The sequence below is a fragment of the Pleurotus ostreatus genome (genome assembly GCF_014466165.1).
Source record: "Pleurotus ostreatus strain PC9 chromosome Unknown scaffold_2, whole genome shotgun sequence".
Lineage (NCBI taxonomy): Eukaryota > Fungi > Basidiomycota > Agaricomycetes > Agaricales > Pleurotaceae > Pleurotus > Pleurotus ostreatus.
The window spans coordinates 2,240,028-2,264,872 of record NW_023503157.1 but is presented as its reverse complement, the minus strand read 5'-3'; the positions used below and the strand labels follow the sequence as shown (position 1 = coordinate 2,264,872).

Genomic DNA, 24,845 nt, shown 5'->3' with positions numbered 1-24,845 from the left:
ACCGAGTGTATCCGATGTCACCAGAAGTCGTCGTCGCCATGATTACCCTTTTTCTTGGATTGTGTCTGTGCCAAGGCCTGTCGCTCGTACATTTCCGCAATCTGGGGACGTTGGGTCAAGAAGAGTCACTATGACCGCCATTGGAGCTCACCTGCTCGGAGTTTGTTGCGTCGTCTACGGACTTATCATCTCTTACTCGGATGAACCGCGGGAAACGGAGGGATATACCCCTCTCCTCCACCTGAAAGGCCATGAGCGCCCGCTCATACACGAATCATGTCAGGACGGGTTACTCACCAAACCCTGTGCCGCAGTGTACACTGGGCTCAAGCTCAAGTCGGCTGTAAGGACCTCCCAAACAATTTTGGGTTCGAACCAGATGTCCGGTTTAGCACCGCCGACTTTGATATCTCCCCGAGGTTTGGTTACTTCCAACGGCTTGAGAAGGTCATAATGGGATTGCAGCATCTCGTCACTGAAGCCTGTGCCGATCTTGCATATGGTTTGGTATTCCTCAGAGTCGGCATCGTAACAAGCCAGTAGGAAGGCGCCGTAGACGTTTGTGCGCTTTCCCTTGCCGTAATATCCTCCAACCACGACGAGGTCGAGAGAGTCACCCACACCAGCCAAGTAATCTTTCTTGAGCTAGATATATCATTCGTGTTAGCTAGGTCGAATGAAGGTCGGCGAGTTGATGCTCACCTTCAACCAATTTATACTCCTCCGACTTGGTTCGTAAAAGCTAGCGTCGGTATCCAACATCTTGACCATGAGGCCTTCACATCCATCCTTCACACTGTCCTCAAGGAATGTCTGTATCTCGTCCGTAGTTTCGCCGTCATCTGACTTCGCAAACTCGAACTCCCCAGAAACTGGCTGAAAGTGCTCTCGCAATAATGCTCTCCGCTCGGTGAGGGAATGTTTCAACAATGGCTGTAAACATGGTCAGTGCTCAATATTATGCGAGAGCAATAGTGACACACCTCGCCGTTCAAGTAAAGTAAGTCAAAGGCAAACAAACAAACACGGACTTGGATGTCTTCCACTTTAACATCCTTCCGTTTGCGTCTACTGAGCTCTTGGAATGGCATTAGCTTGAACGTTGCACGATCAATAGCCACAGCTTCTGCATCGAGGACAAAGGACTTCGTTGACTCTTTGATGCACTGTCTAAATGTTATGAGCGTACCATACCAGCGAATGAGCGACCTACCTTCGGTAACTGATCAACGAGGTCAGGATACTTCTTGCTCATATCCTCGGAGTTGCGACTGAAGACAGCAACAGTTCCATCTTCTAGCTTGTGTACCTGAGCTCGTTCGCCGTCATACTTATATTCGCAAGTAAATTTCTTGTTTTCGAAACGGTCAAGAACTTCGCCGATGGCTTTTGTTGGTTTCGCCAACATGGGTTTCAACGGGACGCCTGGCCTCAGCTTGCAGTGCTCACGTAGGCCGTCGATACCACGCTCCAACAATGCTGGAATCACTTCGTCGTATGACGGCAACTCGCTTTATGGGTGTTAGCATTGAACCAGAGTCACAGGGATATATGCGAGTCGTACCTGTAGACTGCTTTGATGATATTTGAGGCTTCTTCCAACCTAGCCTCCAGTTTGTCTTTAGTCAGCCTCTTGGCTCCTTCAATCTACGTCAACTCGCGGCCGATGGATCAAAGTTAGGGACATACGTTTCTCGTTCTCTGCTAATACCGCAGCGTGCGCTATAGCTACCAGGACAGATTTCTCAGCATTGCCAATCCTGAGCTTGCCCTCCAAGCTTCGAACAATATATTTAGCCTCGAAGTCTTGGCATGCAGCGAGCAGCTTCGTGATGACAGACACCTTCTTCGCTTGTGACTGGTGTTTGTGTTTAGAGTCGTTGGTACAACTTAACGGAGAAGAGCACTGACCGAGTGGCCAGATGTGGTTGCTATCTCTTTTAAGTTAGAAAATACGAAAGGGACCGTCAAAGGTTTCGGCTTGAAAAGGGTCTTCTGGCTATTCTTTGAATTCTGCCGTCCGAATTCAGTATATAGACTATTGGCTGGATGTAGGAGCAGACCATCGCTACAAGGCCGAGGTCGCCTTCCTTCTTTAAGTCTGCCTTGACGACCCCCACACTCCTTCCCGTAGACTCCCCAATAGCTTTGATCAAGAGGCTCTCACCAATACCAAGTTCAATCCCAATGTAATCTGGGCTTAACTATGACGGGAATGTAGCACTTGCAAATTTAATGCAATACAGGGGACTGACCCTGTTTATACATAGATAGACTGTCTGCAAGAGGGATTTAGTGTCTTGCGGAGCACTTCGCTGTATGACGAGTAGGAGGAAAGCAGTGAGAATGGAATTCTTTTCCAATCTCTTCGTCGTGGCCTCTATCTGTGAGAATGCCTTTGTTAAGGCTGAATAGGGGACGCTAAATAAACGTATGATGAGGCGAAGTCGAAGCAGCGGAATGGTATACGCACGGGGAGCCAACTTTCCATCCTCCGGGTAGATCGACGTCGTTCTTTCGTGAAAGTGCCGCTTCAGCACTAGGCAGGACCATCAGTAGCCGTGGGCACCAGAGCGTAGTACCACCCACATCTTGGAGGCAACGCCTGAGTCAACATCCATCTCGTCCTCGTCCTCGTCATGATCAATCTCTTCCTCTCCGGCACTTGAGGTGGCGTTAACCTCTTCGTCCTTGATGGTTGGCGTTGTCTTACGCGACTTCCCCGTGGCTAATTTACGTGGCTTCGATACTGGAGACGGAGAACGCGACGATGTACGAGAGGGTCCAGGGGATGACGAAGGGGCAATAGACGATGCTCTCGCTGATGGTACAGCTATTGAAAGTCAGTATTCCAAGTTCGCGACGTTATACAGAGCAACGCACGAGCATCATCTTCATCGTCAGAGTATACTACTCGTCTCTTCTTGGACGTAGACGTTGTTTCGGACGCTGCTTAAGGAACTTATGATAAACGAGGCTAGAGGTGAAGAGGCATGTGCTTCATACCGTTTGTTGATGTCGAGGGTTTCTTGCGCTTCGAGCCTTCAGCTACGGAAGTTCTATGATATTACAGGAACCATGTCTCCAGAGAATCAGACATACACGGCTCCTGCTTGATGGGTTCCGCTAGGGAATGACTCGACATTGGCGCGTTTGGACCGGGCGCAGCCTTTGCTTTCTCTTTCTTCTTGCCCCACATAGAGGCCAGGCTTGCTTGATGAGACATACTCAATTTCTGCGTCTTTGGTGTACGAAGAAACAAATAAAAGCGAGGGGACAAGCTCAAGGTATGGTAGCGGACGACGCGAAGCACAAACATGCGTCAACAACGCGCTCATGGAGCGTTTTCTCAGCCAGACGAGATATTGTGCCACGTGACTAACCCACATTAGATCTCTCATCAGTCGCTTCCGTTGGGCTCACGCCTCAGAAGCCGCTGTTTTGGCCGACGTCCTCGTCGATTAGCTGGGCCATGAAGCTTGTGACCACATTTCACCAATCGTCCTCCATTCTGTGTTCAGTCAAATGTCGGCTTGCGTCGCGGGACCTTGAGCATCTTGTAGTCGGCAAGGCGGACAGGCTCGAGGTGTATTCCATTGGTCCACAGGGGCTGAACCTCGAATGCACGCTCCAAGTATGGGGACGTGTGCTTGCGCTACGAGCCATACCTACACAAGTGCGTCGTCGTCGACTCCTCCGATGAGAACTACTAATAATGATCGCGGAAGTCTACTATCTCGAATCTAGTTCTAATGCTAGACCATCCTGATCCAGAACTTATCTTCTTATCATACACAGAGTCTTCCGCAGGCACAGGTGAACTCTCGGTCAAGAAAACCAAGTCCTTGCGAGAACGTCTCCCCAGACCAGCCGAGTTCTGCAACGACCTCCTCATCGACCCAACCGGAAAGGTCCTACTTGTGTCCTCGTATGTGGGCAGGCTCAAGGTAGTCGTACTGAAGAATGGAATGTATAGCCAGGACTTTGATGTAACGTGTGTAGTTTCATTCACGGCGTTGAGGGCAGGCTGATATACGTCATTTGGCAGACTCCCTGAGCTCAATGTCTTCTCAATCGCGTTTCTGCCTACTGCAAACGAGGATACGTATGCTATCGGTATATTACACATGGATCATCAAGAGCGCCTCATGTTGATAGCCCGCGAACTCAGCATCGACAACTTGGAGTTGGATCCCCAAGCTTCGACCTGGCTCCCACAGACCGTCCTCGTTCAGAGTATATTCCCTACGTGTACCGTTCATATTCCTAAACTCGTCCACGTACCCGCATTCTCTTCGGGAGCGGAAATGACTTTCAGAGGAGGCGTCATGGTTCTAGGCGGGCGTCGGATTCTTCTGTATGAGATGTCCGACCTAGAATGGCAGACCAGAGCCAAGGGAAAGGCGAAACGTATCGCGAACAAGAAAAAGAGTGCAGACGATGCAACGGTCAATGAGGCCAAGGAAAAGGAGAAGGCCAGAGCTGCCAAGAAGCGTAAAGCTAGAGCTGCCATCGACTGGCCATGGTCTGATGTTGTTGCGTACGTACACCTCTCTGGTACAAGTGCGCTACCCCCTCTCAAGGCGTCGTAGATACTGTCAAGTCGATGAGACAACGAAATTTCTTATCGGTGATTCGTATGGACGATTGGCCCTCCTTTCTCTGAACGAACTTCTCAAACATGGTCTCGTTCTATTCCCTATGGGCCAGGTACGGTTTACATCATGGCCCGTAGAATCTATCTTGACGATCTTTGCAGGTATCCTCGCCCACAACCTTGACTTACTTGACCTCCCAAGTCTTCTTTGTTGGCTCTCACCTCAGCGATTCCCAACTTGTCCATATAAATCCAGCACCGATAGTCGAGCGACAGGAATCGGTCTTACCCATCCCTGTAGGCACGACCACATTCCCCGCATCAATCCTAGATGGAACATCACCTAGTTATGTTGGTAAAGGCAAAAAAAGAGCACATGATTCCGAAGCTCCTGGCGGTTCTGCCAACGAGGACATTGATATGGACGATCCAGACAGCGTTGAACAAGCTTACGAAGAGGCGATGAAAGCCAAGAAGCACGCTATTGAGCAGGGGCGCATCATTTCGAATACGAACGAACATCTCCAAGTTGTCGATTCGTGGAAGAATATTGCACCGATTTTAGATGCAGAACTAGTCGATCTCGATGGGAATGGACAGGTATGTGTCACCGCTGGCATTTGTGTTACATCGGTACTCATAAAGGATTAGAAACAAGTAGTCACCTGCTCGGGAGGGAAAGCTACCGGCTCCCTCAACGTAGTTCGCAACGGTGCAGATTTCCGAGAGCTGGCTGCCGTCACTGGCTTAGAATACCTTGTTGGTGTCTGGCCCATCAAGCAGCAGTTCGAAAATAAGTACGCACCAAGAGAATCATTCTACACTCCTAGCTAACGCACTCACTGATCATCCAGTGCGGTTTCACATCTGGTCACATCAACGTCAACGTCGACTTCCCTCTTCGAGTATGTGGATAAGACTTTGAAGTTTGTTCAACAGACCGGCCAGGGACTTGTGACAAACGAACGCACCCTCGCCGTCGCGAACATGGCCGGGAGGCAGCTGAACCAAGTAGGCAACACTTACGGAAATTCACCAATGATCATACAGGTCACAAAGCATGGCGTCCATCTATTGCACTACGTCAGCGCGTTCAACCATTGGGACCTCAAGGACAAGTTCGTTCATATAACATAGCTGTATTCCTGGTTCTAGGCTCACCTACAACCCCCCTCCAGAGCTTCGTTTGGCGCGGAGATTGTGGCAACGGACATCAACCCCAGTCAAGTTATTGTCGCTCTAAAAGGCGGTAATGTCTACACTGTTGTCATCGATGCCACTCAAACAAAGCTTCAGTCACTGTAGGTGTCGCACGTCCCATCTCTAGGCTCTCCTGACACTTACCCTTTCGCAGGCAGCTACAGACTTCCTACATCTCACAGGAAGTGTCAGCTATCTCTTGCGCTCCTATTGGCAACAGCCCCTATTTCACAAGATACATTGCCCTCGCCTATTGGGAGAAAAATGTGGTCGAAATTCTTAGGCTGGGGAAGGGGAATAAACTTGAATCCCTATCCAAAACGCCGTCTTTGCCGGCCGTTGTGCGCTCGTTGGTCCTCCACAACTTCGGCACAGAGTCCTCGGGCAGCAATAGTCGTCCGTATGTACTTGCTGGCCTGGGAGATGGCAGTGTCGCGGTCTTTGCATGGAAGGATAACAAGGAATTGACGGATAAGAAGCTTATATCACTGGGATACGCGCCGGTCAGCTTGTCTTTGTGCGAGGTCGAAGGCAAAACGGCTGTCTTCGCTGCCGGGACACAGGCGACAGTTGTTAGTTGGGATGGTAGACGCTTGAGGGATTCGCCTATCATGTTGAAGGTGAACCTTCATTTCCACCTGGCTGTCTGATCCCGACTGACGGTCCCCTAGAGAGTTGTTGCCGCCGCGCGATTCAATACTCCCGACTACCGGTCCTGTCTGATTCTCGCAAACCCGAGTGGTCTCGTCATTGGCAACGTGAAAGACCTTAACAAACTGCACGTTCGCCCAGTAAGTCGGCGGGGTTACCCTTTGGTATGTACAGTTTAATATTCGCGATAGGTTCCGCTCGGTTTGGACATTCCTCGAAAAGTCGTACATGACGCAACGGCGAAGGCCTTTGGTGTGATATGCTCACGAACACCTCCAGTAAGGATTGGCGAGGCAGAGATGCCCTCTGGTTCATTCAAGCTTTTCGACGAAGTCACATTCGAGAGTACGCAAACAGACATCCCTGCTATCTCCGCCATTTTGACATCACTTCTAGATCTATGCGAGTTCTTCAGCGAGCCACACGAAGAGTTTACAGCAATTGCGAAAATGAATTTTGTCACCGATGTCAAGAACGTGTCTGTTTACTGCGTTGGAAGTCTGCGATACAAACCGCAGGAGATAGAGCCTACTGGAGGGCGACTGTACGCTTTCGCCGCTTCATACCAACAATCGACGATGCAGATATCTGTGCTGGCATCGGAAGAAGTGAACGGGTGTGTCTACGCCGTGACTGTCGTTGGTGATCTTATCGCTGCTGCCGTCAATTCAGCAGTACGTCCCATCGTTGTACATTACGTTGAACTCGTCACGAGAGTCCACCCTAGGTGATGCTCTTCAAACTTGAGGCATCAGACGACAAGGAGGCACCCCGTTACGCCTTCAAGAAGCTAAGCGAATGGAATCACAATTACTTCGTGACAAGTCTAGTTTCGTTCGATAACCAACTGATTCTCGGCGATCATATCAGCTCCATATCACTCGTCCGTGTCGAAGGCGAAAAGCTGATCTCTATGGCGAAGGACTACGCTCCGCTATGGCCCGTGAGTATTGAGGCATCTACGCAAGATACTATCATTGGTTCGAACGTAAGATTATCTACATATCACTTCACTCCCGTTAGCTGATCTAGTCAATGGCAGGATACATTAAACCTTTTCACATTCTCCGTCTGTCGATCACCTCGTAGGACGACCCTCGAACGGGACGGTTTCTTCCACCTGGGTGATCTCGTCACGAAGTTTATACGAGGCAAGCTTTGCCGGAATATCTCCTGTACAATTCACGCTTCTCATACTTTTGTACAGGTTCCCTGATTGCGCCTGATGCATCGAACAATGTCCCGTTAACTCCTGAATATGTTTACGTGACATCATCCGGCCGTATCGGTGTCATTGTCGAGGTCTCGGACATGAACGTGGCAACTGGACTTCATGAACTTCAGCGAAATATGGCCTATATACGAAAAGGCCCTGGAGAATCTACCTTGGCCCAGTACGTTGCATGCACTTCAAGGGCTCTGTTGGAGACACTGATCCCCATGTTGCCACAGATACCGCGCACCGAAGAACAACAGGGGCCGCAGCGACGCCGATCCGTCTAAAGGCTTCCTAGACGGAGATTTTCTGGAATACGTCTTCATACACGCAACATCCCCGGAAGATTTACAGAAGATTGTAGCTGGGCAAAATGCGTCTGAGGGTTTAAGCATACCGATGGATTCCCTTAAGAAAGTATTAGAAGCACTTCAAGCTATGCATTGAGTCAAGACCTACAAACATGTACCCGTAGAAACAATTGTACAGTACACATCACTATGGATGGTTTCCGCGATCTTTCTTTGGAGCATGGCCGGGAGTTGCCGAAGTACTGTACAGTTTCAGTTCATAGTGGTGTTGCCAAATATACGTCAATATCCCACCAAAAGTTTAGACTGGCATCGTCGTACACGACCTCAAGACACCATGGCTGAACAAGTGCGTGTGATGGCATGCTGCTGGTTGGGCCGGTGAACTGATCTGCCCGGCCGTGTAGATCGAGAAGGCCTACCAGAAGCAACACCTCTTCCAGAACGCCAAAATCCGTGGTATGTCCAGTTCCCTTGCCGTGTCGGAGGATCTGGAGTTTTGACGATTGGCGATTGAAATCTGCGGTGGCTCTAAGGCGGCAAGAAAGTTTCGACCAAGGAGAAGAGATGGTACAAGGATGTTGGTCTTGGATTCAAGACGCCCGCCGATGCTATTAACGGCACATACATCGGTGAGTCTGCTGGTGTCTGAGGCGGCGCGCAAAAGCTCAAGGATCTTGGAACAATCGTAAAGACAAGAAGTGCCCTTTCACTGGAGACGTTTCCATCCGTGGCCGTATCCTCACCGGCAAAGTCGTCTCCACGAAGATGACACGCACAATCATTATCCGCAGAGACTACCTCCACTACATCCCAAAATACAGTACGCCGCCGATGCACCAAGGAGGTTCCCCTGCTGACCGGGTAATTTAGACCGTTACGAAAAGAGACATAAGAACTTGGCTGCTCATGTCTCGCCTGCTTTCCGAGTGGATGTCGGAGATGTTGTAACCGTTGGTGAGTGCTACAAACCATCGTGCAGATTTATTGCAGGTGATTGAACGTCGCGACTTGTGCTACAGGTCAATGCCGGCCACTGTCGAAGACTGTTCGATTCAATGTTCTGCGGGTGTCGAAGAGCAAGGCTGCGACCAAATCGTTTTCTAAATTCTAGGGGATATGATTCTGGTACCATAGCCTGATTAGCGAAGTGTATGCCATGCCCCATGCAATACTGCGTATATTATATGACCTCTAGCATGATGTGAAATTGCGACAAACAAGCGACCAAACAAATCCCAGGCTGTTGCCCTGAGTTTCGAGCTTGAACGATTTCAGTTGCCAACTGTCTTGAGTGTGAGAGTTCCTCAATCGCGAACTTGAACTTGGAATTCCTCCTTGAACCTGAACCACTACCATCCTGGCGCCCACCCTCCTCTCCGTCTTCACCTCGAGACTCTCAAGGTCGAGGCCACATTCGCCATCGCCAAATTCGCGGTCGGCTTCCCAGTCTGCCTCCATGGGCCAGCAGCCCTCCTCTACGTCCAAGAAACAAAAGAAGGGCAAAGACAAGGAGAAGGAGAACTCTGCCGAAGCAGCCAGCGCAGATGGTCAGCCCGACGACAACAGCGAGAGTACTCCCCAAGGCAGTCTTTCGCGTGCCACAGGTGTGATAGAAGCTCCTCGTCCAAGCTCCACATTTAACCATAGCGTAACGGCAGGCGCAGGGACCTCAGAGTCAGAAACTGCTGTAGATTCAATATCTACCGGAGGCTCGAAGTTGACTCCACAGTCCGGTTCTCCCACCTCCTCCAACAACGATCATTCCACCCCAACATCAAGTATAGCCCCCGCCGCTTCACCGAAACCGCCCCCGGCACCCCTCGATATCCCCGCTACCCAAACGATAATGACATCTTCGACACCGTTTACCCCGGATTCAGCTAGCAGCATGCCCCAAAGCGAGTCTTTAGGCGCCAAGGACAGGTCAAAGTTCGACGTAGACGACATGATACATCGACTTCTCGAGGTCGGGTACACGGGCAAAGTTAGCAAGTCGTTATGTCTGAAGAATGCCGAGATTACAGCGATATGCCAGGCTGCTCGCGAAGTATTTCTGGCCCAACCGACACTCATAGAGCTTTCGCCGCCTGTCAAGATCGTTGGAGATGTACACGGTCAATATTCTGATCTCATTCGTTTGTTTGAGATGTGTGGATTTCCTCCGGCAGCAAACTACCTCTTCCTTGGTGACTACGTGGACAGGGGCAAGCAAAGCCTGGAGACTATCTTATTACTCTTGTGTTATAAGGTTAAATACCCCGAGAACTTCTTCCTCCTCCGAGGCAACCACGAGTGCGCAAATGTGACGCGAGGTGCGTGTGTTATCTCATGTTTCATTCTTACATGTTTCAAATACAGATGTTCCCAGTGTACGGCTTCTATGATGAATGCAAACGAAGATGCAATATCAAGACATGGAAGACGTTTATCGACGTCTTTAATTGTCTCCCTATCGCTGCTGTTGTCGCCTCAAAGATCTTCTGTGTCCACGGAGGCCTCTCACCATCATTACATTCCATGGAGGACATCAAGCGGATACAGCGCCCAACCGATGTTCCAGACTACGGCCTGCTTAACGATCTTCTATGGTCCGATCCCTCGGATACTGCGATCGACTGGGAAGACAATGAACGCGGTGTCAGCTATTGTTTTGGCAAGGGAATCATAAACGAATTCCTTCAGCGGTATGATATGGACCTAATATGTCGTGCACATATGGTGGTTGAAGATGGTTACGAGTTCTGGAATGATCGAACGCTTGTTACGGTCTTCAGCGCTCCGAACTATTGTGGCGGTGAGTAAAGTAACTAAGCTTTATCCTTTTCCTCACCCTGCATCTAGAATTCGATAATTACGGTGCTTGCATGAGGTATGCGGTTTAATCTGTTGTTATGTACATTTGCTAACCTGTTAACAGTGTCTCCGAAGACCTTCTGTGTGCGTTCGAGTTGTTGAAGCCGTTAGATCCCGCTGCTTTACGGAAAGAAATGACCAAGGCTAAACGAAAGAGGTAATCGCAACTTCGTCTTTGATACCCCTATGAGAAACGTGTTAACCCCCTGCTTAGTTTGATGGCAACGGCGCAGTAGAGAGCGTGTGTATCGTATAAATCGTCGACGATGCAGCTCTATCAGTTGTTTTGCTGTGTTCCGCCGACGTAACGAGTGTTGCCGCAGCCACGATGTGCCTCCGAGGAGATTCCACGGATGGTCATCGTTTTGAGCCATTTGCAAGTCCTGTTGGCTTGCGCCACACAGTAGATTTGCACGTCGCGGCTACTCAGAGCTTTCATATCCTTCACCCCTGCCGCTTTCGACTCCCACTTAGTAACATAAATGACTTTTTGCGAAGTCGCTGGTTTCCTACGTTATCACCATTGTCAATCATTGCCATCTTTGGTTTCCCCTCGGGTTTTCTCCATTCACACTCCGCCGCTTTAATGCTAGGAATTGATATACGAAATCATAATGCATTCACAGTACTTATATCAACATTGAACACGAAATTGCCAACGATATATCAACATTTAACCTGCTATCTAGGCGATGCCGAAGGAGGTTGTTTAAGCGTGGTGAGCCAAGTCGTTGAGAGTGCCCGAAGCTATAGAGAATGATTAGAACGGTGACTGGCATCTGACAACTCGTACTCACGAATACCGCTCAGGACACCCTTCAAGGACAAACTCTTGATGGTAGTCGATAGGGCGGCAGGGGATGAGTTACCGTTGAGGCCGATGAGGTAGGCGGCCAAGCCAGCAACATGGGGGGTAGCCTAAAAGTGATCAGAATGACGAGGCTTAGAAGAACACATTACAATTGGTTTACCATGGAAGTTCCAGAGATTCTGTTGGTTGCGGTGGTGCTGCCGATCCAGGAGCTAATGACATCTTGACCAGGAGCGAAGACATCAACGACGGAGCCGAAGTTAGAGAAAGAGGCTCGAGCGTCAGTGATGGTAGATGCTCCGACAGTGATGGCAGAGGGGGCACGAGCAGGGGAGGTGGTGCCAGCATCAACGTTAGAGTTACCCGCGGCAACCTACAAGTTCTTGTCAGAGTTGTATTGACTGAAGTTGAGGACAGGAAACATACTACGACATGGACTCCACCCGCCGTGAGCTATGACATTGAGTGTTAACTCCAGAAGTGTGGGTGAGGGATTCGTGCGTACAGAAGCAACGGCGTTGTCCAAGGCAGTGGAAGCACCACCACCGAGACTCATCGAGACGATGGAAGGGCGGCCAGAAGAGCGAGCAGAGGACAGGACGAAGTTAAGGCCAGAGACGCTGGATGGAGATGAGGTAAGACCGGGTAGGATATGTTGTACACATACATATCAGCAACCGAGCCAGATCCACCGTCGCTGAGAACTTTCACGGCGATGAGGTTGACGCTCTATTGTGCGATGAGAAACTGCAGAAGGCTTGGGGCGAAATGGGAGTTACCTTGGCGACACCAAATTGGCTACCACCGATGGTACCACTGTAGATAGATGGTTCAGCCGAGGTTCTTCGATACCCGCTTTTGAACTTACGCGCAATGAGTACCGTGACCATTGCCGTCAGCATCGCTGCGGTGATATCGATGAGTACATAGAACCAAGCAGTCGAGGTCGAATAGGACTTACGCGTAAGGTCCAAATGTAGCACCCCAGCGGGCACGGCCACCGAACTGAGACTAGAATTACGATGAGCAATGGCAAAGGCAGCTTTCGAAGCATATGGACTTACGTGGCTGGTGAAGATACCTTTGTTGAGGCATAGTCAGTTTCAAATTGCATGAAATGGAGTTAACGTGTATCTCACCGGTGTCTACGAATTTGAATTAGCCGTTGTTAAGCGTATGAAATAGTGGAAAGTGCTTACCGACGACGAAGACATCAACACCACTGCCAGCGGAGGCGTCGTAGGTGTATGTGAAAGTCAATGCGGCAACGTTCGTGTTGGTGAGGCGGGTCGCGGAAGTCAACCGAGACAGTCCCCAAGGAGCGTTGGTCCTGCGCCCAGGTCAGTGTGCGTCCGGGTGGATGGACGCTAGTCGTCACTCACTGGGTGACGAATGTGTGCATGATACCATCCTCTGAGATGGACTCGACATCAGGGGAGGCGCGCAGAGCATTCAACGCCTTCTCCGAGAATTTACCTAAACTTGGCGTCAGCGTTTGTCTCTCGGTAGCGCATTTGTATGCATGCACTAACCAGCAAAGCCGTTGAGGGCTGCGTCCCACTCGTGGGTTGCGTTGACGCCCAGGGTCTTGAGGAGCCCACTTCGGGATGCGCCAGACTTGAGCTTGACGATGAAACTACCATCGTTGCGCTGTCCGGCGAAGCTCTCGACCGTCTTCAAAGCAGGAGCGGCAAAGGCAGGAGCCAAGATGGCGAGGGATGCAAGAACAGCAGAGAAGAGACGCATCTTGAAAGAAGTGGGCTGGTTAGAGGCTTCTGGTTAACACTGGAGAAGTGTAAGGACTAGGTGAAGAACTCTGAAGCTATTTTATACTCTATCGTTGAGAGTATACGGACGTGTGCCAAGGCATGAGGCATATGGACTGAGGAGGAATTGCGAATATCGTCTGTTGCAGGCGTGCTTCCGAAGATGGCTGTTCGCCGTTATGATAGCAATGTGCACCGGGAAACTTCACCGCAAGCACACTTCATCCCGCGAAAGAGTCATCGCACATGACAACAACCCTCCCAGTCCGACTTCTGTCACAAAACGGACACCACGAATTGGGCAAGGATCACCACCATTCCAGGTATTGCTGATAAGATCTCGACGTATGATCATGACGGGTGGTCTCATCAGCCAGAGGAATGGGTCTAATGCATGACAAACAAACTCACTTTGCATTCGGAGTAGCACATTCGGTGTGCTGTTACCCACGGTTGCAACATGCGAACAAGAGGTTCTCTGGGAATCACTTCTGGAACATGGCTTCCTGGCAGCGTCCTTGTGGAGAGGGGTTGATAGCGACTAGATAGTGGAAGAAGGCATGCTGACCAGTGAGCGCCAACAGATACCACTGGATGAAGAAGCAAGTCACTCTTCGGTATGTCTTTATTGCATCAGTATTGATGATCTGATTAGGCAGAGAATATACAGCTTCTTGGCAGCGCATCGCGTGCAACATACAAGGTCACATGCGCAATGACAAGGTAAATAACAAAAACATACGTGTATATCGAGCTGAAGGGCCTTAGCACCAGCGTTGCTCGCCCGAGAATGGATTGCTATGGGGTCCGGAACATGATCATGAAGCCATGTCATATGCAAGCACACCAAAAGCAGCGATGATGGCGCCGCATCCTACAAGGCTCCATCCTGTTACGGCTTGAATCCCGGCACCAAATATAACATCCGAGAAGAACACCAGCACGATGGTAAGCAGGTTACCAACAGAAGTGATGATCGGGCCCCACACTCCCAAAAGAATCTAGTAGTGCGTCAGAACTACTCAAATGGGTAGATAAGGGCTGGTCGGACATACCATGAAACCTGCGTTGAAGATGAGCCCGCTCAGTGCAATACCGGCGATAGCGAACGTAGTTGCCCAGTCCGGAGGCCAAGCGAAAATCTCAACGTCAAAGTAATGCAATATTGGCAAGGGGATCCATAACAATGCGAGGGTACAGCACCCGATAGCAGAGGTTAACGCATTTGGATACAGCCCGAAAGGAGGTGGGTAGACCATATCGTCCTTGTCTGTTATGGAGTCTGTCATGGAAGTATAAGCTTCGCCATGTGATGCATCCTCAGAGTCGGATATGGCCTCGTATAAGCCTTCCGCAACAAGCTCTGGATCAGAAGGAAGAGCAGCGTATTTCTTATATAGGACCTGATAGAGGCCATACCCAGCAGACGCTACCAGGGTCAAGAGATCGCCGATGAGAGGTGCGCTGGGTTTGAACGAGGGAAGGTTAAGCGATTCCATGTTTTCATCCCGGCTTGTTGTGACGCCTCCATAAACGACAGCGAGAGTACCAAGCGTCGCGATTAGAACGGCAATTAACCGTCGAGGTTCCCATTTGAGATGGAATAATTTAACGGTGAGAATGTACGCAAAGAAGGCGTTTGTGTTCCAGATGGCTGTGACATCGCTAACCCTAAAGATAATACAGTTTGCATGGTACAAATAGGTCAAGGAGACAGAGATACTCACGAGGCCATCGATATAGCTGCGAACCATAGTAGCCCTGGGTATGTGATGCCCACAGTCAAGAATGCGATTAGCCGAAAGAAGGCTTTCCGGGGGAACGTTGTCGAAGCCGAAGCTTGGATAGGTTCTAGATGATCCTTGATGGCGAGGGAAAGCCCATTCAGAAGGGTATATGGCGAATGGTTCGAAGTCACCATGAAATAGAGCATATGGGCTGGTAGGATAAGAGAGAAGGACGAGTGCACGATGTAGCTGTTCAAGTTAGGCATGTCGCCATATGTGGCAGAAATTATGAAACGCACAATATGAAGAAGGGATGGCGATAGTTGCAGGTCGTCTGCACATACTACTCGCCACTGTCAGGCACGACGAAGAGAAGCGAGGGCCGTGGGTACTCACCTGGGTCAGCTGCGATTCTACCACGAATGCAAGCAGGGTGCATATGAAGAGAACGACGGCGAGTCTATTGTCGAGGTGGACCATCTATGAGATACAGGGAGCGTTGTGGCCTTCGTGGTCAGCTTCGTTGTGGGCGTCGTCGTGAAGCCAGCCGACGAGCGTCGAGGAGATTAAACACGTCGCTGGCGTACAAGCTGAGGTCGGCGCCTATTACCCCGTTCCGAAGGGCGCTTTACCTAATATAGATGATCTGCGGGCGGCGGCAGCGGGAGTCGGTAGTACGCTCTTCTAGATGAAGCCTTTGTAAATTGAGTGTTATACGTTGCTAGCAGAGTTATATGTACGGGTGTATTGGTCACCATTTGCCTCCCATTTATCTGATCCCTTCTTACACCTGACTGAGCGTAAGTTATGTCACTGTCTTTCAAACGTTCGTGTCTGGTAGATCAATAATAGATATAGATGGGGTTGGGAAGGCACTTTATCTTTGGACAGTGAAACCGATGCCGGAGAATCAGCGCTAGCGTCTTCGGAATGTTTTCTCGGATCGAGACCAATACATACTTCTGGTCTATATTGTCGAGGACATCCGATATGATGCTGATTACTGGAAGTGTTCAGAAGGTCCTGGATATTTACGCTTCCTCATGCTTGGAGTTAATACCAAGCCTCACAGATTGCCTTGATGGGAAACATGGTGGGCGACCGTAGTATATTTGGCTTTGGATAAAGGAATCTCCGCTGAAGTAGCTCTGAGAGGAAGAGATTCGGGAGATGTACCCTTAGTCGATCCGAGTACCTACCATCAAACTTGAGGGCTCCTGCTCGGGCTAAGGTCCTCTGTGCGGGTTCTGATTCGCCCCGCTATCCATGGGAGGGCATCTCGAAGAGTCTCATCTATCCCAGTTTCGTCGCCGCAACCTCAAGGTTGGAATACTCTGAAGCTAACCACTCAAAATAGTGGCCACTCAGGTGTCTTTAGGACCGAAGACGAGAGTTACCACACTTCGTGGGCGGAAACCCGTGCCACAGGCCCATAGTGAGATCGATGGAAGAACTCTAACGCAGATCTCAATGTCTGAATCAGTCTGGTTAGATAGTACGTCGTGGTTGCATACCGTCAGACGCGTCAGGCTTCAAGGCTTCAAGATCTATGTAACCGTATGGTGTGGGAGTTCGTGAACAAATCAACAGCTGAACGCGATCTATGCCCGCCTAGGATCGATAGAGAACTTGAGTTATTTGCAGCACTTGATAAGCGACACGAGTGGCATAGATTGAAGACGCGACGCGTGTATCAGCTTTCAAAATTAGTGCTCCAGAGTGCTGAAATTCGGCTGGTTTTAGTCACCAAAGAGTACATCGGGTACGAGGGTGCGACCTCCACGTCGAAGCACCAGAATGAGACAAAAAGTGAAGCGTACCTCAGTGTCGCGCAGTGCTAAAGGGGTGATCTGCTGCACAAACAAGAACAAGCAGCTTCGTTACCCTCCTCGTTCTCAACCACCGAAGTTCTTCGCAAACAATGTTAAGGGCACTGCTCGCCTCCACGAGACCATTGATAGCCCGAGTTCGTCTGGCTGGACTGCCAGCTACCCACCACCATCATCCTCACTCCCATAATGCCGCCCTCTCCGCGCTCCGAGCCGAGCCGCCTCTAACCCGGGGCATGAAAGTACGGTCGTCAGTGAAAGTGATGTGCGATGGATGCCATGTCGTGAAGAGGAAGGGGAGAGTCTATGTTGTTTGCTCAAAGAACCCCAAGCATAAGCAGGTGCGTGCATGTCTGCTTTTTTGACTCCCTTGCGCTACTGACTGAATATCGACTACTCGTCTAGCGGCAAGGATAGGCACCTGACGCCAATATACAGATCTATGGATGGACACATCTATCATACTACACGAATCCACATTTGGAATTCGTATTCTACACCATTTTCCGACTGTATTCCTTCTGGCACGTCGAATCCAGCCCAACTAGACAACTCTGCGTGTGACGTCTGCTCCCATCGTTCCTTTCCCTCTTGCTCTTTTTCCGACAGAATATCCGGCATAAATGTATCACATTCTTCGAATGCCGGAGAGAAAACGCGCGTAAGCAGGATGCGATCAACGAATGTGGGTGAGGAAGACGGCAGCGCAAGGCATTGCGTGTAAAGCGTAACTCCACCAATAACGAACACGCGATGGTGCTCTTCCGACGTTGCAGCTTCTCCCAGCGCGGTTTCTAAATCGTTGCGTAGCGTCGCCGGCGCGTTTCTATTGACGTCCAACGTCAGAGGGGGAGTTTAAGATACAATCCTTCGCTATGCTCACAAGGAATATTCTCCGTTGTTGCTGATCACGTAGTTTGTACGTTTGGGTAAAGGCCTGAATTTGGATGGAATGCTTTCCCAAGTATTTCTCCCCATGATCACTGCATTTACGCGGCCGTCTGGCGCATGAGTCGTAACACGGCTGAAATATGCCATTTCCTTTGGCAATCTCCAAGGGAGACGTCCTTTATAGCCGATGCCATTGTTTTTAGTTGCGGCCACGATGAGAGTTAATCGAGACATGATGGTAGATGAGAAGGTAATGATTCACTCAAAGCTTATTGATCGCGTGATTGAAAACAAATAGCAATTGAAGCACAAGATCAAGGCCTAATTCCACTTCTTGTACTCAGCGCCCTGCGGTGGTTTGACTTCCACTGGGGCCTTGCCTACTTCTTCCCAGTTTGTGCTCAAAGTGGTGCCACCACTCTCCTGGAAGCTCTTCATCATAGCACGCTTGGTGTCTTCGTCGGCGTCGGCGAAGATCTTCTGGAAAAAGCCATTGAGGACCGCGTCGCCTCCGACATTAGGGTCTTCATCCGTGGTCTTCTCCTTTTCGGATGTCAGGATTTCCGTCGTGATACCGTCCCAGTTCTTCTTGTTCTTTTTGACAGCCGATGGCGCTGGAGTAGGGGCTATATACGAGGTCGATGCGAGAGCTGGTATGTTGTCGATGTCGATAGTGATGAGTGCCTTCTTCCTCTAGCTTACCGATACGACTCACCATCGGGACTATCGCCTACCAGTGCACCCCATCTTCCGAGTGCTGCCTTCGCCAAACGTATTTCCACCTTGACTTTGCCTACTGTGAAAGTGCTCGCGCTGGGATCAATCTGCCCTTTGAGGGGTTGCAGCACTAATGATTTGTCGCCATGAGTATAGACAAGCTGAGCCAAGGGGTGAGGCATTCGATCCATGAGAACATGTGCACGAAAGCCAAACCTTGCGTGGTTCGAAGTCGACCTTGACTTGCTCGGGATCGGCCCCGCGATCAAAGACAGAAAGAGTCAATCTGTCGTCAGTTTCGTAGAATTCGTGTCTAAGACGCGTTAGTTTCTAAGAATGTAGCCAATTCCGAGGACGTGCAGTACCTGAGGGTGGCCATCGTAGGGATAGTCGCTGGTAAAGCGTGTGCTACAGCTTTCGCGAGGCAAGGAACTTTCTAGTAGTTAATTAGGAGTCCAATCACGTGGTGCGCGCAGAGATAGATAAGATAAGATAAGATCCCTCTTTCCACCATAATGACGTCTGGACCTGCATTCGCTCGGGTTGGAATAGAACCACGACAATGTCGACCCAAGTCCCCAAAGCCGTTTTGTACTATTCGACTGAAGATCCCTGGTCTGCAGTAGGTGAGCAGACAAGATAATCAGCGATCTATCAGTTTCATCGTTCCCCACAGCTTTACTGGCACTGTAAGTTGCTTTGGACTGCTTCCAGGACGTTCCATTTGATGATCTTCTGCTTTTTCAGCGAAGAAAAGGGATACGGACGCGATGAGCTTGATCTCAGAGTCGTTGATATAGGTCGGATAACCGTATACATTTGTCAAGTCTTGAGCGGCTGACGATCGTTCACTCAGGCAAGGGAGAACATTTCAAGCCTACTTTTCTACGCCTAAATCCCAAAGGTACGTGTTCATCAGTCATGTACGATGTCGATGTATCATCTTATTGTTGGCGATTCTAGCGACCGTCCCTACCCTAATTGTACCGCTTCAAAAGACTTTATCGGAAGATGTAGAGAGTCGATATAAAGCCATCACTGATTCAGTGGTACGTCGGGATTATCCTCGGTGGAACACAGTCCAGGGTTCTGAGATCATTGGCAGGCTATTGCTGACTTCCTGGACAAATCCCGCTCTGCACTCTCCCGCACCCATACTACATCCGCGTTGCCAGCCCCGGTTTTGACTCCAGCTACCATCGCGTTCGCGTCGACATCGCGAATAATCATAAATGATATCTTGCATGGCGACGATGCTGATCCAACCGCCCTCAAGTACTTGGACGCCACCGACGACGCATCTCTGTTGGCACTATCGAAAGAGGTCCTTCCGTTACTCACGGGGCAACACTTAACGCTGTCTCAGCTGCTTTCTGATTCGGAGGGTGGCGACGTCCATGTCTCTGAGAAAGTCAAGGGCCTGTGGCGCCAAAGGAAGAGCGAGGTTGATGCGTACCTGGAGATCTTCAGTCACGCTGACAAGCCGGGTAGTGGGCTAGACCTCGAGCTGAAGCAAAAGCGGGATGAATATTTCGCTAGGGCAAAGCTTGCATGGGAGCTCAAGCTCAAGGAGTCGATGAGCATGTTAAGCAAGGAGATGATTGGACCGTATGTACTAGGTGAGATTGTTGAACTAAAGGGTCATTTTTGGACGTAGGGCGCTGACGCCTAAATCAATCAGGGGATCAACTATCAGTTGCCGACCTCCATCTGATGGCTTGGTTGGCCCGGATGATCAAACTCGCAGGTGGATCCTTTAGCGACGACGGTAATACTGCCATAGCAAAGCTGGAGAATCGCGTTGGAAACGGCTTCAAATTGCCGCAAGATTATCACCTTTCGGAGCTACAGCGGCAAGAGGGCGCGAGCGCTGCCACACAAAGTAAGCTGGCTGCATTCTGGGATGCTGTGGGCGAGCGGGCGAGCTGGAAGAAGGTGTATGGCAATGGCTTGTACTAGTCTGATGAAACAAAGATACAGAAAGCCTTATATGAGTCGAGCCGCAACGCCGCGACGCGTAGCTAAAATTCGAGCACCCCTGCCTGATATAGATATAGACATCGATGTTCCCCCTTAAGGCTTAGGACCACTAAGGCCAAACTCTTGCGCACAACGCTGAAATCCAGTTTCGGCGTTGCCTTCTTCGGGCCGACCCTAGCACTCGCCGTGGCGAATGAAGTTCTGACGAGACCTCATGCAGACTCTGCCACGCAAAACAGCAGCTACAAGTTCCTGCACTGGATGGACCGTTCATTTGCTACTGGTGCCGTGATATGCACCGAGGGTACACCCTTCCGAATTTGCGGAGAACAGCGCCTTGCGAAAACCGATGTCTGCATTGTGGACTCTAATGGCATTCTCCTCCTCGTTCATAGAGCCTTTCAGAGCAACCTCGACAAAGATTCTAGTCCAGGTGGCCGCTACGCGAGAGCTTGCCAGCGCAGTCGAGTTTGGTGCATTCCCTGCGACACCGACCTTTATAGAACCAAGATATTGCTGCCCACGTAGTGTATTATATCAACAGATAGTGATACGTTTCTCTAGATATCTCCTGTGCTCTGTTTTATATGTTCGAGTTTCATGCGACTCGTATGCACGTGGTATCTGGAGTGTGAGGCGGTGAATTGAGCCCTGACCGTCTTCAATTTCAGATTCATTCATCCACGACAGCGCACTTGAGTGTAGCTTTGCGCAGGTTGCAGAGGCGTGCGGCCGCGGCGTCGACTTCAATCATATTTACTCTTCAAGTAATCGCTAATTTGGCATCGTGCGACTCTTTCCAGCCCAGCCCAAGACCTCGTAGGCAGTAGACCAACCGAACCTTGGCCCAGTGCAGTGGGTTTCATTCACGCTCTTTCTCCCGACGGCCATGTCGTTTTCCATCAACATGGCTCTTTCAAGCCCGCGTTTGCCTTCTCCCCGTCTCGAAGACTACGATAGCTCATCGAGCAACGATTCGGAGAACCACAGGCCACCCCATCACCACCACCCGCGCTCGAGAATGTTCGCTTCCACGACCGCAACAGGCTCGCCGCGGACAGAGTTTCTCTTTCCTCCTATGGGTCGGGCCTCAGCATCATCAACGGCGACGACGACACCTATCCCCTCTCGCGCCGGCTCACCGTTGCCTCAGTATTTTTCGTCACTAGCGCCCTCGTCATGTACATCAGATACCGAGAGCGAGCCCGAATCACCGCTACTAAGGACGAGTAGCAGAGTCCAATGGAGAGACGATAGGAGATGGTGGACCATTGGCGCCGCCCCCTTGACGCGCCGGCGCCGGCGGCGACGAGGTAGACAGTGGGCGAGAACTCTGAGGAAATGGGCACGGGCCGTCCTTCGACATCCACTCTTTCCACGACAGCCCATTACTATCGTGAGTACTGCAGTCTTCTCTAGCGCGTGGTACCCGTGTCTCAATCGATCTGTGCTTAGATTCTGACACTCCTTCTCCTCTCCGTGCTCGCTATTTCCATAACTCTACTTATAATATACATACTAAATCCAGATAAAGAGCCATTGCCGTGGCGAGCTTACTGCGCAGCACCCTCCACATCCACCAACCCTCCCGACCTCGCATCTCCTCCGCAGTCGAGTTACCCCGTTCCATCGACATCCGAATCCACCAGTCAGATCTTTCCCCCGCCAGACCTTGATGAACTTCCTCCTGCCGGCGTCTTCATCGGCGTCTTTTCGATGGACTCTGCCTTCGAGCGGAGAATGCTGGTGCGCACCACATGGGCCAGTCATCCGCGCAGCAGGGACGGCGCTGGAGAAGGCGATGGCGGTGCCAGCACTTCCCGCACGGTTGTGCGTTTCATCCTCGGACTACCTCGCAAAGACTGGGACCGTCGCATCCGCCTTGAAATGGAAGGTACGCCGTCTCGTGACTCCCGGGAGATCTTGACCTGACATATTTTTGGCTGGTTACCTAGCTTACAATGACATTATCATCCTTCCGGTACCGGAGAACATGAACGGTGGGAAGACGCACACTTTCTTTTCATGGGCTTCCATCAATGCCTGGGTTCCGCCTGTCTACAACACCTCGCAGTCCGCCCCACAGTTTTCGTACTCCAACTACTCGACATCACCTCTACCATTGGCATCCCACGACCCTCAAGCTGCCTGGGACGATCAGAACTCCGGCCGCTACAAGTCATGGGTGCGACCCGACTACGTTGTCAAGGTTGACGATGACTCTTTCGTCATGCTAGCCGAGCTGGAAGCGCGATTACGGGTGCAGCTGCACCAAAGTCCACAATCGTCCCCACTGTCGTCTCCCACTTCTTCGTCTACTTCGACCATGCCCACTGAGCGGTCTTATAACTCCAGCACTTCTGCGGCATATTCAACGGAGCCCACTACGTCGTTGCTGTGGTATCCTCGGCCGACTTCGCCGAATGACCCTTTGATATATTGGGGATATTTAGTGAAGAACAGGTTCATGGCTGGAGAGCTCTATGCTTTGAGCTGGAGTTTGGTGGATTGGATAGCTAAGGACCCTACGGTGAAAGGAATGACGAAAGGCGCAGAGGACAAGCAGACTGCTAAATGGATGACATTGCACCCGAGGGCCAACAAGATCAGATGGGTCAGCGAGCGTTGTTGGATATACGATCATCCGCGCTCCGGTACCGTGTACGTTAATCTCTCCGTGCCTTGTTGCCTCCTGTGCTAATATGAGATTTGCAGTTACTCCCATGGCTTCCTCTTCCCCTCGGAAGCGACACGCGTCAAACGTGGCATCACTTCCTACCTGGACAAGACCCCTCAAGAAGTGCTTTCGGTCAATGGAGCGTTTGCTCCTACGCCTCCCTCGTGGGCCCATTCGAGCGTCTCCACGTTTGGTGTACGGTATGCTCCACCGATACCGGACTTGACGACGCCCCAGAGCGTGGAGGCTTTGGTTGAAGGCAGCGACATGTCTATGCTTCGTGAAGGTCCGTGTTTCTGTCCCCGTTGCATTCTATGGTGACTTACCATATCATGCTTGTCGGAATATATAGGCAGCCCCATGTCACCGGAGTATGCCATGATCCACCGCGAAGGGCGCAAGAAGCGGTACGAAGATAAGCGCGTTGGGGGCACGATTGTGGTGCATTTCATCAAGAAAAACTTATGGTTTTTGGAGACGGCGTTGGCGCTGTTGGATGGGGATGAGTTTTCTGAGGCTGAGAGATATCAGAAGGTGGAGATGGCTAGGGAGGCGAAGCAGGCACGGGGCGAGTCGACGGATCTCTTAGAGGTGGATAAACACATTGTAAGGAAAGCCATACAATGGCATCGACGACGGTAACGCAGGTGACACGGGCTGTTTGCCTGTCGGACGGTTGGCATTTTAACTCTCGCTCCCTTACATTGTCCACAAGCTTTTCGGCAATTATACGGACAGCGTGCTCCTGGATGTTCATTCGTTTGCAGAAAAAATGTAATTTATTACCCATTATATCACTTCGCTTTGTTATTATTACATCCTTCATTCCAAGCATTTACACTTTCACTTTCTATCATCTGGGTCATTCATCGGTGCTCCCTTCCTTACGTTCAGTCACGGTTGTGGTAACCGATCGCTGCGATACAGGCCAAATTAGGAAGTTAGTATTCCCATCGCGAGGCCCTTGTCTTCCCCACCCCAATGTTCGTTTCTTGCCCACTCCACAACGCTGCCGACCGCCTAACGGAGGAACAGAAGACCCACAGCCTGGGCGTAATCCACAGCAAAACTTGAGCACAACGGTAGGAGAACAGCAGTTGAAAGCCCCCAATGACGAGTTATTTTCGTCACCCACTCGTCATGTAGTAGTGATTGGGCAGTGGCATATGGATCATGCGCAGGTCGTTAGGTTACGCGTGGGCGCGGGTTTGTTGAAAAGTCTGTGTGAGAGAGTCTGGGGTATGTCTTGGGCGTGTCTGTGAGAAGCTGATCGTCACAGGGCAGCCGGAGCCAATGGTTGAAAATAAACTGCCGTACAAACCTGCCAGGTACAAAGTCTATCTGACTGATGCATCGTGTAGCTGGGATCATGTATTCTAGGCATCCACGATCACTCGTAACCTCTGAGAGCTGGAAACAAGGACAATTTGCTGCTCGATGAGGAGCGACGGAGCCGGACAACAAGGGCGACGTATAACATGTCATTGGATTAGTGACTACTCCACATAGCTTGAACAAAATGGCGGCGAATGAACGTAAACTCGCAGCAAGCATGCGGTACGCGGTATGGGGCCCGGCTTCCCACTGGCACTGGCCTCGCCTTCATTAGTTATCCA

General features: G+C 50.6%; 10 protein-coding genes across 10 annotated transcripts; 5 read left to right on the top strand and 5 right to left on the bottom strand.

Moving 5' to 3' along the window:
* Positions 1–17: 17 nt before the first annotated feature.
* PC9H_003630 (uncharacterized protein) lies at positions 18–3,199 on the bottom strand (the record flags this gene model as incomplete). Its single annotated transcript, XM_036773223.1, has 16 exons — positions 18–101; positions 152–241; positions 298–645; positions 703–933; positions 984–1,166; positions 1,214–1,511; positions 1,565–1,640; positions 1,690–1,858; positions 1,912–2,013; positions 2,064–2,204; positions 2,256–2,421; positions 2,474–2,539; positions 2,590–2,833; positions 2,884–2,949; positions 3,007–3,048; positions 3,103–3,199. The coding sequence occupies 16 exons, from the start codon at positions 3,197–3,199 to the stop codon at positions 18–20; spliced, it is 2,403 nt and encodes an 800-aa protein (XP_036634696.1).
* A 273-nt stretch (positions 3,200–3,472) lies between these two features.
* Positions 3,473–8,111, top strand: PC9H_003629 (uncharacterized protein; the record flags this gene model as incomplete). The annotated part of the gene is made up of 16 exons (XM_036773222.1): positions 3,473–3,676; positions 3,729–3,994; positions 4,049–4,540; positions 4,593–4,710; positions 4,760–5,197; positions 5,249–5,394; positions 5,452–5,715; positions 5,776–5,898; positions 5,952–6,417; positions 6,469–6,588; positions 6,640–6,793; positions 6,845–7,122; positions 7,176–7,436; positions 7,491–7,623; positions 7,656–7,842; positions 7,901–8,111. The coding sequence occupies 16 exons, from the start codon at positions 3,473–3,475 to the stop codon at positions 8,109–8,111; spliced, it is 3,861 nt and encodes a 1,286-aa protein (XP_036634695.1).
* Positions 8,112–8,312: 201 nt separating this feature from the next.
* Positions 8,313–9,089, top strand: PC9H_003628 (uncharacterized protein; the record flags this gene model as incomplete). The annotated part of the gene is made up of 6 exons (XM_036773221.1): positions 8,313–8,324; positions 8,383–8,434; positions 8,512–8,607; positions 8,670–8,798; positions 8,849–8,932; positions 8,998–9,089. 6 exons carry the CDS (start codon positions 8,313–8,315, stop codon positions 9,087–9,089), a joined length of 465 nt encoding a protein of 154 aa, XP_036634694.1.
* A 345-nt stretch (positions 9,090–9,434) lies between these two features.
* PZH1 (serine/threonine protein phosphatase Pzh1) lies at positions 9,435–11,067 on the top strand (the record flags this gene model as incomplete). Its single annotated transcript, XM_036773220.1, has 6 exons — positions 9,435–9,582; positions 9,637–10,290; positions 10,347–10,772; positions 10,820–10,847; positions 10,896–10,988; positions 11,046–11,067. 6 exons carry the CDS (start codon positions 9,435–9,437, stop codon positions 11,065–11,067), a joined length of 1,371 nt encoding a protein of 456 aa, XP_036634693.1.
* A 473-nt stretch (positions 11,068–11,540) lies between these two features.
* SUB6_1 (subtilisin-like serine protease) lies at positions 11,541–13,388 on the bottom strand (the record flags this gene model as incomplete). Its single annotated transcript, XM_036773219.1, has 14 exons — positions 11,541–11,578; positions 11,629–11,749; positions 11,803–12,015; positions 12,069–12,095; positions 12,148–12,262; positions 12,310–12,371; positions 12,422–12,458; positions 12,511–12,546; positions 12,604–12,653; positions 12,707–12,723; positions 12,782–12,787; positions 12,842–12,972; positions 13,025–13,118; positions 13,175–13,388. The coding sequence occupies 14 exons, from the start codon at positions 13,386–13,388 to the stop codon at positions 11,541–11,543; spliced, it is 1,161 nt and encodes a 386-aa protein (XP_036634692.1).
* Positions 13,389–14,226: 838 nt separating this feature from the next.
* Positions 14,227–15,615, bottom strand: PC9H_003625 (uncharacterized protein; the record flags this gene model as incomplete). The annotated part of the gene is made up of 5 exons (XM_036773218.1): positions 14,227–14,409; positions 14,464–15,079; positions 15,136–15,384; positions 15,435–15,478; positions 15,532–15,615. The coding sequence occupies 5 exons, from the start codon at positions 15,613–15,615 to the stop codon at positions 14,227–14,229; spliced, it is 1,176 nt and encodes a 391-aa protein (XP_036634691.1).
* A 1,808-nt stretch (positions 15,616–17,423) lies between these two features.
* On the bottom strand, positions 17,424–18,089 carry DFR1 (dihydrofolate reductase; the record flags this gene model as incomplete). The annotated part of the gene is made up of 2 exons (XM_036773217.1): positions 17,424–17,790; positions 17,848–18,089. 2 exons carry the CDS (start codon positions 18,087–18,089, stop codon positions 17,424–17,426), a joined length of 609 nt encoding a protein of 202 aa, XP_036634690.1.
* An 87-nt stretch (positions 18,090–18,176) lies between these two features.
* PC9H_003623 (uncharacterized protein) lies at positions 18,177–18,951 on the bottom strand (the record flags this gene model as incomplete). The annotated part of the gene is made up of 4 exons (XM_036773216.1): positions 18,177–18,505; positions 18,571–18,733; positions 18,789–18,885; positions 18,938–18,951. The coding sequence occupies 4 exons, from the start codon at positions 18,949–18,951 to the stop codon at positions 18,177–18,179; spliced, it is 603 nt and encodes a 200-aa protein (XP_036634689.1).
* Positions 18,952–19,134: 183 nt separating this feature from the next.
* On the top strand, positions 19,135–20,531 carry PC9H_003622 (uncharacterized protein; the record flags this gene model as incomplete). Its single annotated transcript, XM_036773215.1, has 7 exons — positions 19,135–19,198; positions 19,249–19,261; positions 19,320–19,372; positions 19,429–19,476; positions 19,536–19,621; positions 19,678–20,191; positions 20,254–20,531. The coding sequence occupies 7 exons, from the start codon at positions 19,135–19,137 to the stop codon at positions 20,529–20,531; spliced, it is 1,056 nt and encodes a 351-aa protein (XP_036634688.1).
* A 910-nt stretch (positions 20,532–21,441) lies between these two features.
* Positions 21,442–23,871, top strand: PC9H_003621 (uncharacterized protein; the record flags this gene model as incomplete). Its single annotated transcript, XM_036773214.1, has 5 exons — positions 21,442–21,948; positions 22,008–22,446; positions 22,508–23,213; positions 23,268–23,515; positions 23,582–23,871. 5 exons carry the CDS (start codon positions 21,442–21,444, stop codon positions 23,869–23,871), a joined length of 2,190 nt encoding a protein of 729 aa, XP_036634687.1.
* Positions 23,872–24,845: the final 974 nt, after the last annotated feature.